General features: G+C 45.7%; 1 protein-coding gene across 2 annotated transcripts in view; it reads left to right on the top strand.

Annotated features, from left to right (window-relative positions):
• The window catches only part of TM9SF4 (transmembrane 9 superfamily member 4), a 50,631-nt gene that overhangs the window by 20,103 nt on the left and 16,280 nt on the right, over window positions 1–14,248 (top strand). The window contains exons 2-8 of one of the 2 annotated variants that reach the window (XM_081291277.1): window positions 1,629–1,742; window positions 4,091–4,190; window positions 10,112–10,236; window positions 10,338–10,467; window positions 11,518–11,641; window positions 12,902–13,020; window positions 13,117–13,228. In XM_081291277.1, the coding sequence (XP_081147403.1) occupies window positions 10,118–10,236; window positions 10,338–10,467; window positions 11,518–11,641; window positions 12,902–13,020; window positions 13,117–13,228 (604 nt within the window). In that variant the 5' untranslated portion in view covers window positions 1,629–1,742; window positions 4,091–4,190; window positions 10,112–10,117. Of the gene's footprint in view, window positions 1–1,628; window positions 1,743–4,090; window positions 4,191–10,067; window positions 10,237–10,337; window positions 10,468–11,517; window positions 11,642–12,901; window positions 13,021–13,116; window positions 13,229–14,248 lie in introns of both variants that reach the window. The other variant, XM_081291276.1, reaches the window with a different exon arrangement.

The raw sequence follows: 14,248 nt of genomic DNA, 5'->3' as shown, positions 1-14,248 counted from the left end.
CCCCCAGCTAGAACCTGAAACTTCTAAAGCCATCGTTTTTCCACTTATAGTCCAGGTAAAGACACAGATGAGTGTGTTCTTGGCAGTCAGTGACTGCCTGCAAAACTGGACTTCAGAAAGATTCATGAGTATGTCTTTGGGGGGCTGGGAATAACTTGGTGGATAGAGGGGCTGCCATAGCAAAGTAGTGAGTCAGCTGTAGCCAGTGTCTGAGTGGGAAGAAACTAGCATCTGAAATAGAGTAGCAGTGAAGGGGAAAAAGAAGGCAGATACAGAAACAATCAAGCTGGTGACTCGGATGTGTGGATGATGAAAGTTCTTTGTTCAGACCAGGCAGAGGAGCAGAAGGAGGCAACTCTTCTAGTTCCTGGAACAGGTGAAGTGCTGATATTAATGGAGGGAAAGGGAAGCTTTGATGGGCAGACCTATTGAGGTCAGAAATTAGTCTTGCTTGCTTTGGATTCCCCCATGCATGTCCTACATGCAGATGTTTACTGAGTGCCTGCTCTGTGCCAGGCACTGTTCATGGTACTGGAGAGATTATGTCCAAGTGGAGGGGACATATAATATACAAATAAATCTTTATCATCCATGTCAAGTAGATAAATCCAGGAATAATAATAAAGTAGAGTAAGGGACTAGAGAAATGGGTCATAGGAACCCTAAGGATACTATTTTAGATAGAATCTTGTCTGAGGAGGTGACATTTGAGATACCTGAGTGAAATAAGGAATGTGGGAGCCATGCAGATGTGGGAGAAGCCTTCTGGCAGAAGAAACAGTAAAGGTGAAGGCCCTGAGGCTTAGGGAAGGGCTTGGGGTCAAGGGAAAGCTAGAGGGTCCCTGTGGCTGGAGCTGAGGAGGGTAGGAGGTGATGAGGCCTGTTCCATTTTGGGAGAAGGCTCATAGAAAAATGGTAACATAGGAGCATCTTGACAAGGAGAGGCTGTTGATATAAAGAGAAATGGGAACATTATGGAGCTTTACTTCCTGTGAGCTGTAGTGGAAAGTGATATATATGAAGTGGTTAAAGGAACAGTGATCTAGGCCAGGCGCAGTGGCACATGCCTATAGTTCCAGTGGCTTGGGAGACTGAGGCAGGAGGATTGCAAATTCAAAGCCAATCTCAACAATTTAGCCAGGCCCTGTCTCAAAAAAGGGAGTCAAGGAGTAGGGATGTGGCTCAGTGGTTAAGTGCACCTGGTTCAATCCCTAGTGCTGACAAAAAACCCACTGATCCAGAAGCAGGGAGGTGTGGCTCCTGTGTGGCAGTGTTGCCCAGATGTTGATTACCTGATCCATTCTGTGGCATATTTCTGGAAGTACAGAATCATTTTATAGCTTGTTTTTTATTTTTCTTTTGTTTTGAGAGACAAAGTCTTACTATGTTGTCCAGGCTCTCCTGGAACTCCTGTGCTCGAGTGTTCCCTCAGCCTCCCAAGTAGCCGACATTACAGTTGTGTACTAACATGCCCATTGTTGGGGATTTGGGAGACAACATTTACAAGGGCGCAGCCTTCCCAAAGGGGAAGGGACACCGGCTCATTGGAAGCAGGCATGAGGGTAGTCTGCTGTAGGAGAAAGTTCACTTCTTTCCCCCATTCCATCTGTGCCCTTTCTTCTGAACAGGTATGGTTGCCGTGGTCCCTGCTACTTCTCTCTCTCAAGTGTGAAACAAACGCCTTCTACGTCCCTGGGGTTGCACCAATCAACTTCCACCAGAACGACCCAGTAGAAATCAAGGTATGTTTCTGCACTATTGGAGCCTCACTAGGCGGTCAGGCTGGAGTGTGTGGTGAGCTGTTCGTGTCCATCCTGTGGTTACGGAGAACACATATGACTGCCATTGACACTGAGAAAAAGAGAGCTCAGTGCATGCTTCCTGACCCAAAGTCGAGTGCCCCGGAGCGTGCATTCCGGGAATTCTGCCCTGCCTCTTCATCTCTGTCTCCGTGTCTCTGGCTCTCCTGTTGAGTGACCTCTCTGTGCTTCTGCTTTGCTCTGTATCTCTCTGTTTGATTGAATTCATGCAGATCTCTTTTATCTCCTTCTCTCTCTGTCATGGGTGTGTGTGTGTGTCCACGTCCATCTCTGTCTCTTGTCTCACTCCACTTGCCTCTTCTTATGTGGCATTTCTGACTCCCTCTTTAATCTGCTCCATCCTCCTCTCAGTTACCAGCTTTCTCTGTGGAACTCATAGCATCTGCTCATATTGTTTATATATTGTAAGTATCTTCCTTAGAGACAGACTCGTATCTTGAGAAAACAATAAAAATAAAATAACACTTACTGAGGGTTATTTACATGCCAGGTTTTGGGCCTGGCTTAGCTCAGGATGTCCCCTACCTAAGAATGCTCTGAGGCAAAGTATGTTTTACAGATTTTCTGTACATTTTATAGATACGGATAAGGCCTGGGCAAATGAACCAGTTTCCCAAGTTCACATGGTTAAGAAAGATACAGAATATATTTCAGGCCCCATTTCTTTACCATTGCAATACTTTGTCCCACTGACACCCAAGGTTTTTCTAAGCTACTGGAGGCAAGACCTAACCTCAACTAACATGAAGCTACTTATTCACATCATTTATCCCACTTAGTATGAATGTTTTTACATTTGTCTTCACAAATAGTCATGGACCATGAGGTACCACTCTGGACCCATCTGGGGATGTTATGAAACCCACAATATGCATGCCACATTGCCTATCTGAAGTCAAAAAAAAAAAAAAAAAAATGCCTAATTCCAAAGCAAGAGTTTTAAATAAATAGACCTAGAATTCTAAAATTATTTATATTTTTTGATGATATGAAGAATGGTGGGTAGCTTCCAAATTATAAAGATAATTTTTGTTAAATAAATAAATAAATAAAATAAAGCAAAAAAAATAGTAAAATTTTAATATCTATTTTTGGTGCTGGGGATTGAACCCAGGGCCTTATGTGCAAGTAAGTAGTCTACCAACTGAGATAATATCCCCAGCTCCACTATTTTTGATGATTCCCTTGTTTCTGGTTTGGGTTTTCTGTGACTGGTGCACTTTCTGAAGCTGTGTTCTGTGTGCTTGCATCATTTCCTGTACATGTTCCTGCATCTTATACCTCATTCTCAATGGCTATACAGTATTGAATTGAATGAAAATATTGTAGCCTATTGATGGGTTGGTTTTCTCATTCAGCAGACATTTAGTAGCACCTACTCTGCCTTATTCTTAAGGCACAAGGATTAACAAGATGACCAAAACACCTGTAATTCTTGCCCTCCTGGAATTTAAATCTTAGCTTCTGTTTCATAAAACAGAATCATTGCTTTTTTGGCAGATGGGGGTGAGACAACCAGGGATTGAACTCAGGGGCACTCAACCACTGAGCCACATCTCCAGCCCTATTTTATATTCTATTTAGAGATAGGGTCTCACCTCGCTTTTGCTAAGGCTGGCTTTGAACCCATGATCCTCCTGCTTCAGCCCCACTCTGGCATTACAGGTGTCCTGGGATTTTAGGCATGCACCACCACACCAAGCTGAATCATTGCATTTTTATTTGATATGTTGTAAAGGAAACTGAGAGGGTTGGAACTGGGAAAGATGGGGAGTTCCTTTAGGTGGATTAGTTAGAGAAGGACTCACAGATGAGGGCATTCAAAATGCATGAAGTCATTAGAAAGGGTCAGAGAGGAGCAGCAGGATGAATTCTTGAGGCAGGGGAGTAAGAAGGCCATGTGGGTATGAATAAGGAGTGCCCTCTTTGTTCCTAGGGGCTTTTTTTCTCATCTGGAATATTTCCATAGGAAAGAGGCCCAGAATAAAATGATCTTTTCAAAGGATAGTAAAATGTTCAAGACTCGTAGTGTCTTAAATCAGTTGTGGTTTTTAAACTAAATCTGTACTGCAGTCTAAAATTACTGAAAAGTGAAATAATCCAGGGTTATGGACACTATAGTAGGCCATATTCATGTCTGCTACAGTTAGTTTGCTTGGTGGATGATACTACCAAGTGTACTGAATATGTGTGGCTGTGGGGAGGATTCTTAGAGCAATTATCTTGGTTTCTGCTGGGTTGAGGAATAACAGCCTCTCTTCTCCTACCAGGCTGTGAAGCTTACCAGCTCTCGAACTCAGCTGCCTTATGAATACTACTCATTGCCCTTCTGCCAGCCCAGCAAAATAACCTACAAGGCAGAGAATCTGGGTAAGTTCTCTCACACTGCTGCAGCCTGCCCCAAAGGGGAACCCAGAACAATTTTTGCAATGATAATAGCAGTTGACCCTTATCTAGACACTGTTACTCATAGTTTCTGTGTCTGTTAGCTTATCTAATCTTCATAGCAGCTCTTGGGGGAGGGGAGTTGCAGTTTTCATTCCCATTTTGCAGATTACGTGATTTGCCTTTGGTTGTACCATGAATGACTAAGCTAAGTTTTGAACCCACCCAGCTGGTCTTTTTCAGAATTGGAGCACTTGGCTTCTACTCAGACTGGCTTCCCTCCATTTCTAAATATCCCCTTCTCTCTGGTGGCTTCTGTCACCTGCTCTGCCTTTCATTGAAAGAGGGAGTGATTACCTTTGCTCTAAAGCAAGCAGAGATGTTGCCATATTAGCTAAGCTGTTGAAGAGGTGCCTCAAATAATGTGTGAAGTAACCAGTGCAGTGTTTGACACAGGTGTTCCATAAATGGTAGCCATTTCATTCTAAGTTAAGTAATTCTCCATTTGGCATCCACACTTGACCTATCCACACTTGAAGGTGCCTGCTCAGGACAGTTTTTAGTGCTTCCTCTCTGCCTGGCTTGTGTGTTAAGTCCTGGAGCTAAGACTGGGGAAATGCTTTCCCTGACCTCTAGGACCTTAAGAGCCTTTCCTTTTCTCATACCTTAGGAAGGAGAAAGAGAGAACTGGTTCTTGATCAGGTCTCTGAAAGAGCTGTCTTCTCTATTAGGGCTCTCATGGCTCAGATACTTCCAGAACCCCCAGATGACAAGTTTGCCTACTGCCAGATCTTGAGGTTCCTGAACCAGCTGCAGGCAGGTCATGGAGCTAGTTTAACCAAAAGTGGGCTACATCCCCTCCCCTAAATACCACCTGTGCATAGGCCAAGCACTGCGTTCTAAGCATCTGTGTGCTTCACCTTAATTAATTCTCACAATACCTATTAGGTATAATCTCTTAAGGAAAGTGAAGCACAAAGTAGCTAAGTCTCTTGCCCAGTAGACCACCTAGTAATAGTGCCACTTACACAGAACCCTGGGAGCTGTGGCTCCAGTTCACCTTTGAGCACCATGTTCTGTTCATTGTCCTGCCTGATCCTTCCATTAACTCTGCTAGCTGAGTATAATTGTCCCCACTCAGTATCATATGTCCAATAGGTGGAGAAATTGAGCTTTTAACTCATATTTTTTGTTTATTAAAGCCAGAGTTATTTCTGTTGTCCAGCTGCCTTCCCCAGAAAGGTTCACCAGGGCTATCTGAAGGCTGTGCTTGTGACTGTCAATGTTGATGACGATTTATATTGTGGCATATGTGTTGGATCATCTGGGGCAGTGCTGGGGTATGGTAGTAGGTGCTCTTAGCAGGTCCATGTCATGGCTTGTGGCTCATTGTGAACAAGGAATACTTATTGCCGGGCATGGTAGTACATACCTATAGTCGCAGCTACTTGAGAGGATTGCTTGAGTCCATGAGTTCAAGATCAGCCTGGGCAACATAGGGAGACCCCCATTTAAAAAAAAAAAATGCTTCCGTATTAGAAATGAGTCATTTCAGACTAGTATGTCCTCTTTCTCGGTTTAAGTTTAATTTCTAAATATCAAGAAGTGTACCAGCTTACATGGTCTGTTCCTCTCTCTGCAGATTCTCCTCTCTTCAGGCTAACTCCCTACTACACCTTCAAGAAAGTGAGCAGTAGCATTGGGTGTGGGGAAAGAATGCAGGAGATTGGCACCATCACAACTCCATGACGATCATGGGCAAGCCACTGTCCCTCTTTGGTCCTAAGTCTTTAAAATGACCTTTTAGCTGTGGCCGTGCAGATGTCCTATTGATGGCCTTGCTGTCTACTCGGTCACTCCATCCCTGAGCTTTGTAGGCTCACCTGTACTGCCAGTCTTCTAAAATAGGACACAAGGGGGAGAGTCCTTCATCCAGGCTCAGCTTCCCCTTCTCACTTCCCCTCAGGGGTGATCCATCCACACTTGAGGTGTCATTTGCCAGGGTGCTCATTTGCCAGGCTTGCTCATTGAGCACTGCCATTGTACTTACCACCTTTGTACCAGCCACTCACAGCCTCCATCTCTGTCCTGATCTCTCCTCTAGGCCTTAAGTCTTGATATCTCTTTGGTGTGTCCAAACTGAAAATACCTTCCATCTGAGTTTGCTGTTTTTCCTGACCTGCTTTCAGGTTCTGCCTGGTCTTAGAAACCTGCGAGTCTTCTGTGACCAGAGTCGGATAAACATCTCCCCCATCATATCAGGAATCCCTCACTGACTTTCATTGCTTTCTAGATGAAAATCGAACTGTGGGTGGCCCACAGGCCCTCTGGGTCCAGCTCCATTCCATCTCTCACCCATCTCTCCAGCTCACTCTAGTCCTTCCCCAGCTCTCTTGATTTGCAGCCACACAGGCCTCTTTGCCTAGTTAACTCCTCCCTTCCTTTAAAGTCACTTCAGGCACCACTTCCTCGTGGAGCCTTTCCTAGACCCACTGCATTCTCTACAGCAGTTGTATAGTATATTCTCATTTTGCTGATTATTGATCGTGGTCCAACTTCCCGCATACCGTAACATTGTCTAACATTATAGCTTCAAAGCCTTGGCAAGTAAGTGAGTGTTTATGATGGAGAAACAAATGACTAGGTGACAAGGCAGACAGCTATATCAAGCAGATCCACACTGGTACGCAAGTGTTAGAACAAGTGCACGTGGGGGCATTCGTCCTGCCTGTTGGTACTGGGCGCTCTCCTTCAGTTTGCTCCAGTTTCACATCATCACAGTAGAATTGTTGAGCAGCTCAGGATGAAAGCTCAGTAAAGTTTAGGTGACCTCCCTAATTGCTCAGTGCCTGTCCGTATGACATCTGGCAGCAGGTTACTGAAGACAAGACAGTCTTGCAAGGGGTGTGCTGGTTCATTAAGCAAAAAGATGTTTTGGCTAAAAATGTCAAGTGCTCGATTTCACCCTGCTTTCTTCTCTGCCTAACCAGGATCTAAAGACACAGAGATAAACAGGAAATAGTGTCTCCCCTCAAAAAGCTCATGATCAGGGGCTGGGGATGTGGCTCAAGCGGTAGCGCGCTCACCTGGCATGCGTGCGGCCCGGGTTCAATCCTCAGCACCACATACCAACAAAGATGTTGTGTCCACGGAGAACTAAAAAATAAATATTAAAAATTCTCTCTCTCTCTCTCTCTCTCTCTCCTCTCTCACTCTCTCTTAAAAAAAAAAAAAAAAAGCTCATGATCAGATAGAAGAGGCAGAATCACAAATATATTAACACAGTGTACAAAATAACATTGCTGGGGCTGGGGCTGGGGCTGGGGCTGGGGCTGGGGCTGTAGCTCAGTGGTAGAGCACTTGCCTTGCATGTGTGAGGTACTGGGTTCGATCCTCAGCCTCATAAAAATAAATAAATAAATAAAGATATTGAACCAACTACAACTTAAAAAAATTTTTTTTTTTTTAAATAACATTGCTGACATATGAAAAGGTGTAGGGGTATTGCTGATGATAAAAATGGTATCCTCCCCAACGGCATTCCTCACAGAAATAGAAAAGGCAATTATGAAATTCATCTGACCCAGAATAGCTAAAGCGATTCTAAGCAGGAAGAGTGAAGCACGTGGTATCGCTATACCAGATCTTAAATTATACTACAGAGCAATAGTAACAAAAACAGCATGGTACTGGCACCAAAACAGGCTGGTAGACCAATGGTACAGAATAGAGGACACAGAGACCAACCCACAAAATTACAACTACCTTATATTAGACAAAGGTGCTAAAAGCATGCAGTGGAGAAAGGATAGCGTCTTCAACAAATGGTGTTGGGAGAACTGGAAATCCATATGCAACAAAATGAAATTGAATCCCTATTTCTCACCATGCACAAAAGTTAACTCAAAATGGATCAAGGATCTAGGAATCAAACTAGAGACTCTGCATCTAATAGAAGAAAAAGTAAGCCCTAATCTCCATCACGTGGGGTTAGGCCCCAAGTTCCTTAATAAGACACCTATAGCACAAGAATTAAAACCAAGAATCAACAAATGGGACGAATTCAAACTAAAAAGTTTTTTCTCAGCAAGAGAAATAATATGTGAAGTGAATAGGGAGCCTACATCCTGGGAACAAATTTTTACCCCTCACACGTCAGATAGAGCTCTAATCTCTAGGGTATACAAAGAACTCAAAAAGTTAAACAACAAAAAAACAAATAACCCAATCAACAAATAGGCCAAGGACCTGAACAGACACTTCTCAGAAGAGGATATACAGTTAATCAACAAATACACGAAAAAATGCTCACCATCGCTAGCAATCAGAGAAATGCAAATTAAAACTACTCTAAGATACCATCTCACTCCAATAAGAATGGCAGCCATTATGGAGTCAAACAACAACAAGTGCTGGCAAGGATGCAGGGAAAAAGGTATAGTCACACATTGCTGGTGGGACTGCAAATTGGTGCAGCCAATTTGGAAAGCAGTGTGGAGATTCCTTGGAAAACTGGGAATGGAACCACCATTTGATCCAGCTATTCCTCTTCTCGGACTATACTCAAAAGACCCAAAAACGGCATACTGTAGGACACAGCCACATCAATGTTTATAGCAGCACAATTCACAATAGCTAGACTGTGGAGCCAACCTAGATGCCCTTCAATGGATGAATGGATTTTAAAAATGTGGCATTGATACACAATGGAATATTACTCAGCACTAAAAAAATAACAAGATCATGGCATTTGCAGGGAAATGGATGGCATTAGACCAGATAATGCTAAGTGAAGTTAGCCAATCCCAAAAAAAACGAATGCTGAATGTCTTCTCTGATATAAGGGGGTGACTCAAAATGGATAGGGAGGAAGAGCATGAGAAGAAAATTACCTCTAGATAGGGAAAAGAGGTGGGAGGGTAAGGGAGGGAGAAGGGGAATTGCATGGAAGAGGGAAGGAGACCCCCCTTTGTTATACAGATTACAGGTATGACGATGTGAGGGGAAAAAAAAGTGGGTCACATTAGATTGGGTAGAGAGAAGTGACGGGAGGTGAGGGGAGGGGAAGGGCGGAATGGAAGGATAGCAGAATAAAAATGGACATTATTATTGTTGTGGGTAGATACGTGACTGCATGACCAATGTGATTCTGCAACCTGTACACTCAGAAAAATGAGAAATTATACCCCATCTGATTCAAATGTATGATATGTCAAGATCATTGTACTATCATGTGTAACTAATTAAAACAAATTTTTAAAAAATGGTATCCTTGGCCTGCCTGCTCTATGTCTGGACTTTACTTGTCTCGCTGTAACTCCATTTCTCACTATAACTCTGTGAGATAGGTACTGTTATTATCCCATTTTATGGATAAGGAAATTGAGGCTCAGCAAAGTTAAGTGAATTACCAAGACTATTAACCTAGTAAGTGGCAGAGGCAGGACACAACAGCAGATAGCCTGAAGTCAGCTATCTCTTCAGTACACGATGCTGCCTCTGCTCTGCACAGGAGACTGGGGGAGAGTAAAGAACACTGTGCTGATGAGGTCAGGAAGGGCATCTCAGAGAGGGTGTAAGGGAAGCTGAGTGTGTAGCCAGGCATGTGGGACAGGGCATGGCACCCCAGGTCCAGGTGTGTGGTCATGTGATGAGCTCTGAAAGGCTGGTACTAGAACTCAAAGGAGGAAGGAAGATGGGCAGGCTGGGCACAAACAGATGAGACAGAGCATTGACCAGGTCAAGGCACTGCTGAAGTCCTGGGAAGTCCATTTTGCCCTGCCGTCCCACGACTTGTGACTCTGCTGACCTCAGCAAACTCAGGGCTGAGACTCTGAGCTCGATCTGTCTCTCTTATGGCAGGAGAGGTGCTGAGAGGGGACCGGATTGTCAACACCCCTTTCCAGGTTCTCATGAACAGTGAGAAGAAGTGTGAAGTTCTGTGCAGCCAGGCCAACAAGCCAGTGACCCTGACAGTGGAGCAGAGCCGGCTGGTGGCTGAGCGCATCACGGAAGACTACTATGTCCACCTGTAAGTTGTCCTCTGCCTCCTGTTGGCCTCGCAGTCACTTAGGGGAGGGAGCTGATGGGAGAGGCGGTCCAGAGGGACTGAGTGGGGCCTTGGGTTTCCAGCATTGCCGATAACCTGCCTGTGGCCACCCGGCTGGAGCTCTACTCCAACCGCGACAGTGATGACAAGAAGAAAGAAAAAGATGTGCAGTTTGAACATGGCTACCGGCTCGGCTTCACAGATGTCAACAAGGTAGAGTGTCTTTGGTGTGTTCAAAGAGCTGGGGAGCCACAAGCACTGGGGGCCACAGAGAAGAGGGATACATTCCCCTCTAGGCTTGTGACAGTAAGATGGGGTCAGTCCAAGGCATATTTCTCCCATCGCCTCTAGAGGAGATGGTCTGTCGGAAGTCTGCAGCCTTGGATAAGGCTCTGGTAATTCTGTAAAGTGCAGAAGGCCAGTTGCTAAAATTTTAGAATCTGTTTTTATAGAATTCAACCAGACAAATCTGGAAGTTCTTCAGTGTACAGAAGAGGGCCATGTAGCAAGCATGAGCAGGTGGGCAGCCTGGGTTTCTGGATCTGTAAATGTGTATAATAATGATATTCACCCCCTGGGGTTGTTCTCCAGGGTAAATCTGTGAGCGCTTTGTGATGTAGACCCCAGGAATAAGCTAATAGTGGCGAAAGTGACTGACTGTTCTCTTTACATGGTATCCCATTTTCTAAACTGAACACATATTACTTAAGGAGTAAAGGACAAAAAGATTTCATTTGAGGTGCAGCCCCTGTCCTCAAAGGATTTCTTTCCTATTTGGGAGCAAATTCGCAGTGTGAGGCCTTGGGTCCTCTCGGCTCATTAGCAGGGAAGCTCGTGCAACCAGGTGCCACAGGGGAGGTAGGCCTTGGAAAATAGGCAGGCTTGAGCCAAGAGGAAGTGGTGCTGGCTTGCGAGCTGCAGTGAATATGCGAACGGAGGACTGTGAGGCAGGCAGGGGCTGGGGAAGCCAGGTGGACTAGTGTGTCTTAGAAGATGCTGATGGCCAGCTCTGTTAGGGTCAGAGGGTAGAAGGCCTTGAGTGCCAGGCTGAGGAAATAGGACTTTTATCTGATAAGCCCCAGGGAGCCCTGGAGAGCTTCAGAGTTGGAGGGTGATAGGAAGAAAGCAGTGTTTTTGGAAGGTTGGTACAACCAGGCATGTTGGGCGAGGGGGGGGACCTAGTGCCTGGGCTGGTCTCTCTGAGTGGTTTCTGATTGTTTCTTGGCTGCCAGCTGTATTGTTCTCTCTGTTGCTCTCTTTTAGATCTACCTTCACAATCACCTCTCGTTCATCCTTTACTACCACCGGGAGGACATGGAGGAGGACCAGGAGCATACATACCGCGTCGTCCGCTTCGAGGTGATTCCCCAGAGCATCAGGCTGGAGGGTGAGTGGGGAGGTCTGACCAGTGGGGCAGGGCTGGATGGGCCTGTGCTTCCCACTCAGTTTTCTCATTTCTCACCCCTGAACTGGCCAGTAGGCCCAGGTGTAAAGTATGGGTGTAGCCACAGAAGGGTCACTGTATTCCCAGAAGAGAATGTGGGGATCAAGGGAAAGTTGACATCTGCTATATCATAGGCTGGGCACCTACCAGCTTACCACCATCTAGCAACCCCAGGAGGGTGTTGATTACCTATGAGGAGTCAGAGGCTCAGAGAAGTTGGTAACTTGGCTGAGACCAAACAGCAAGTGAGGCTTTGTTGAGCCTCTTCACAAGAACCAGGCAGCTCACCCTGGGTTGCAGTACAAGGAGTAAGGATGCAGGCAAAGCTGCTGGGCAGCAGCTGTCTTGTTCCTTTCTGTGTGAGTGATTGGTACAGACTAAAATTGCCCATGGTCAGCAGTTATGTGGGATTTTGAGAGCCCAGCCCAGTCCTGACAGGTTTTATAGGACCTGATCCAGCTCCCCCTCCCCTGTAGGTCCTCACTCCACAGGGAGGTCTTCAATTAAGCAGCAGGCCAGAGTCATACACAGAAGCCTTATAAAGCAGATCCCATACTTTAAGGGCACCATGCTGCCTCTCCTATGAGCATGATGGACACGCTCAAAGATTATTTTGATTATTTTGAGGTTTCTGCTCCATCAGTGACTCATTGAGATTAGAGTCTCTGTCTCCTTTTCTCACCATTTTATCTCTAGCACCCAGCACAGTTCCTGGCACATACTTGATGCCTTTCATATGTTTGTTGGCTGAATGAATGGGGCGATGGCAGAATGAAAAAATGATTAAATGAATGGAGATAGCACCTAAGTGATTAAAGTCATGGAGGCAGACTGAGTGAATGAGCAAACATGATAGAATGAGCCACTATCGTGTGCTGAATGGGCCTGACTGAATAAGTAAGTGGATGTTTGAATCAAGTGCAAGAGATTGATTGCCTAAAGGAGGGGCTTAGACTTGGACCCCTCTCTTCCCCCCTACCTCTCCCCTCCCCCCATGCATACACCTCTCGCAGCCCCCAAAGGCCCTTTGGAAGGTCAGGGCCCTAGGGGATATAATTTTAAAAGCCACTGTTGCCTGCTGAGCTCTCAGACCCTTGAGGCCAGAGTCCCAGCAGTAAGTAGCCTTGAGGGGAGCCCCAGAACAGCCCTTGGATAGTGGTACTGGCCACCATGGGAACAGACTGAGTCTCTTGTTTCTCACAGACCTCAAAGCAGATGAGAAGAGCTCATGTACCCTGCCTGAGGGTACCAACTCCTCACCCCAAGAAATTGACCCCACCAAGGAGAATCAGCTGTACTTCACCTACTCTGTGCACTGGGAGGTGAGAAGGAACCAGAGTTCACTGGCAGGGGAGAAGGTCTAGTCTGGGTCTGGATTTAAGAGCAGGAGGCCTGACTCTCTTCCTCTTGCCTATCAGGAAAGTGACATCAAATGGGCCTCTCGCTGGGATACCTACCTGACCATGAGCGATGTGCAGATCCACTGGTTTTCCATCATCAACTCTGTTGTGGTGGTCTTCTTCCTGTCAGGTGAGAGCTCTGTGGGTCAACAGGTGGAGAGGACCCAGTGGGGAGATTTCTGATTTGTCCTCAGGGCCCAGTGTGGGTCAGGATCTATGCTAGACACCAAATGTACTGAAGTGAACAAGATTCAGTCTCTGCTGAGCGCTCACTAGAGGAAATTGGATCTGTCTGTTTGCACACACATTCATTGATAATTTAGTAACACTTTGTTGTTGCCTAGTCTGTACCAGATGCAGTGCCAGATGCTGGTGATAAGATATTGAGCAAGCCAACCAGACAGTCCTCTCTGTCCAGAATCTACAAACTAGTGATGGGAGGAAACAAAACATCAAATAAGTAGTGGTATTCCAGATAGTAACAAATGCTTCATGGAGCAGATAAAGAGAGGGATCAAGTATTCAAAAGTGGAAGAAAAGGTGAAGGCTACTATAGGGAAGTCTTCTCTGAATGAAGGGGAAGAGCCACCATTCAGAGACCCAGGGAAGAACTATTCCAACCAGGGTTGCAGCCCTGCAGTGAGACATGCTTGGCAGGAAGCCTGATGGTGAGAGGGCAGTGGACAGAGGTAAAGAGACACTGATCATTTCAATGTCATGAGAAGCAAAGACTGTGCAAGCTACTATTTATTAAACATTTGCCAAGGGGCCAGCTTTTATCCTAGTTTTTTACAAACATCTCAGTCCTTCATCCCCATGAGCTAAGCCTAAAAGCGTTAAGTGAATCAGAATCATAGAGCTTGCTCTCCTAACACCTATACTGCTGCCTTGGGAGATAGAAAGGCCAAATCAGGACAGGGGCAGCAGGTGTCTATGACCTAGTTGGGGGCACTAATAGGCGATGGTGCCCGGGATGAGTCTTGAAAAGTGCGTAGGAGGCTGTCAGGGCAGCATGGGTATTCCCAGTTGGAGTACAGCATGGAGGTGAGGAAGAGACGAGCTGTGGACTCAGTGTTGAGTGAGAGCGAGCCTGGGAGAGATGAAGCCAGAGAAGCCAGGAGGACTAAGCCATGGAGAGGCTGGGATATTC

This window comes from Spermophilus citellus, assembly GCF_964194105.1.
Source record: "Spermophilus citellus genome assembly, chromosome: 4".
Taxonomy (NCBI): Eukaryota; Metazoa; Chordata; class Mammalia; order Rodentia; family Sciuridae; genus Spermophilus; species Spermophilus citellus.
The sequence above is the reverse complement of the archived record's forward strand: the minus strand, read 5'-3'. Positions and strand labels throughout refer to the sequence as shown.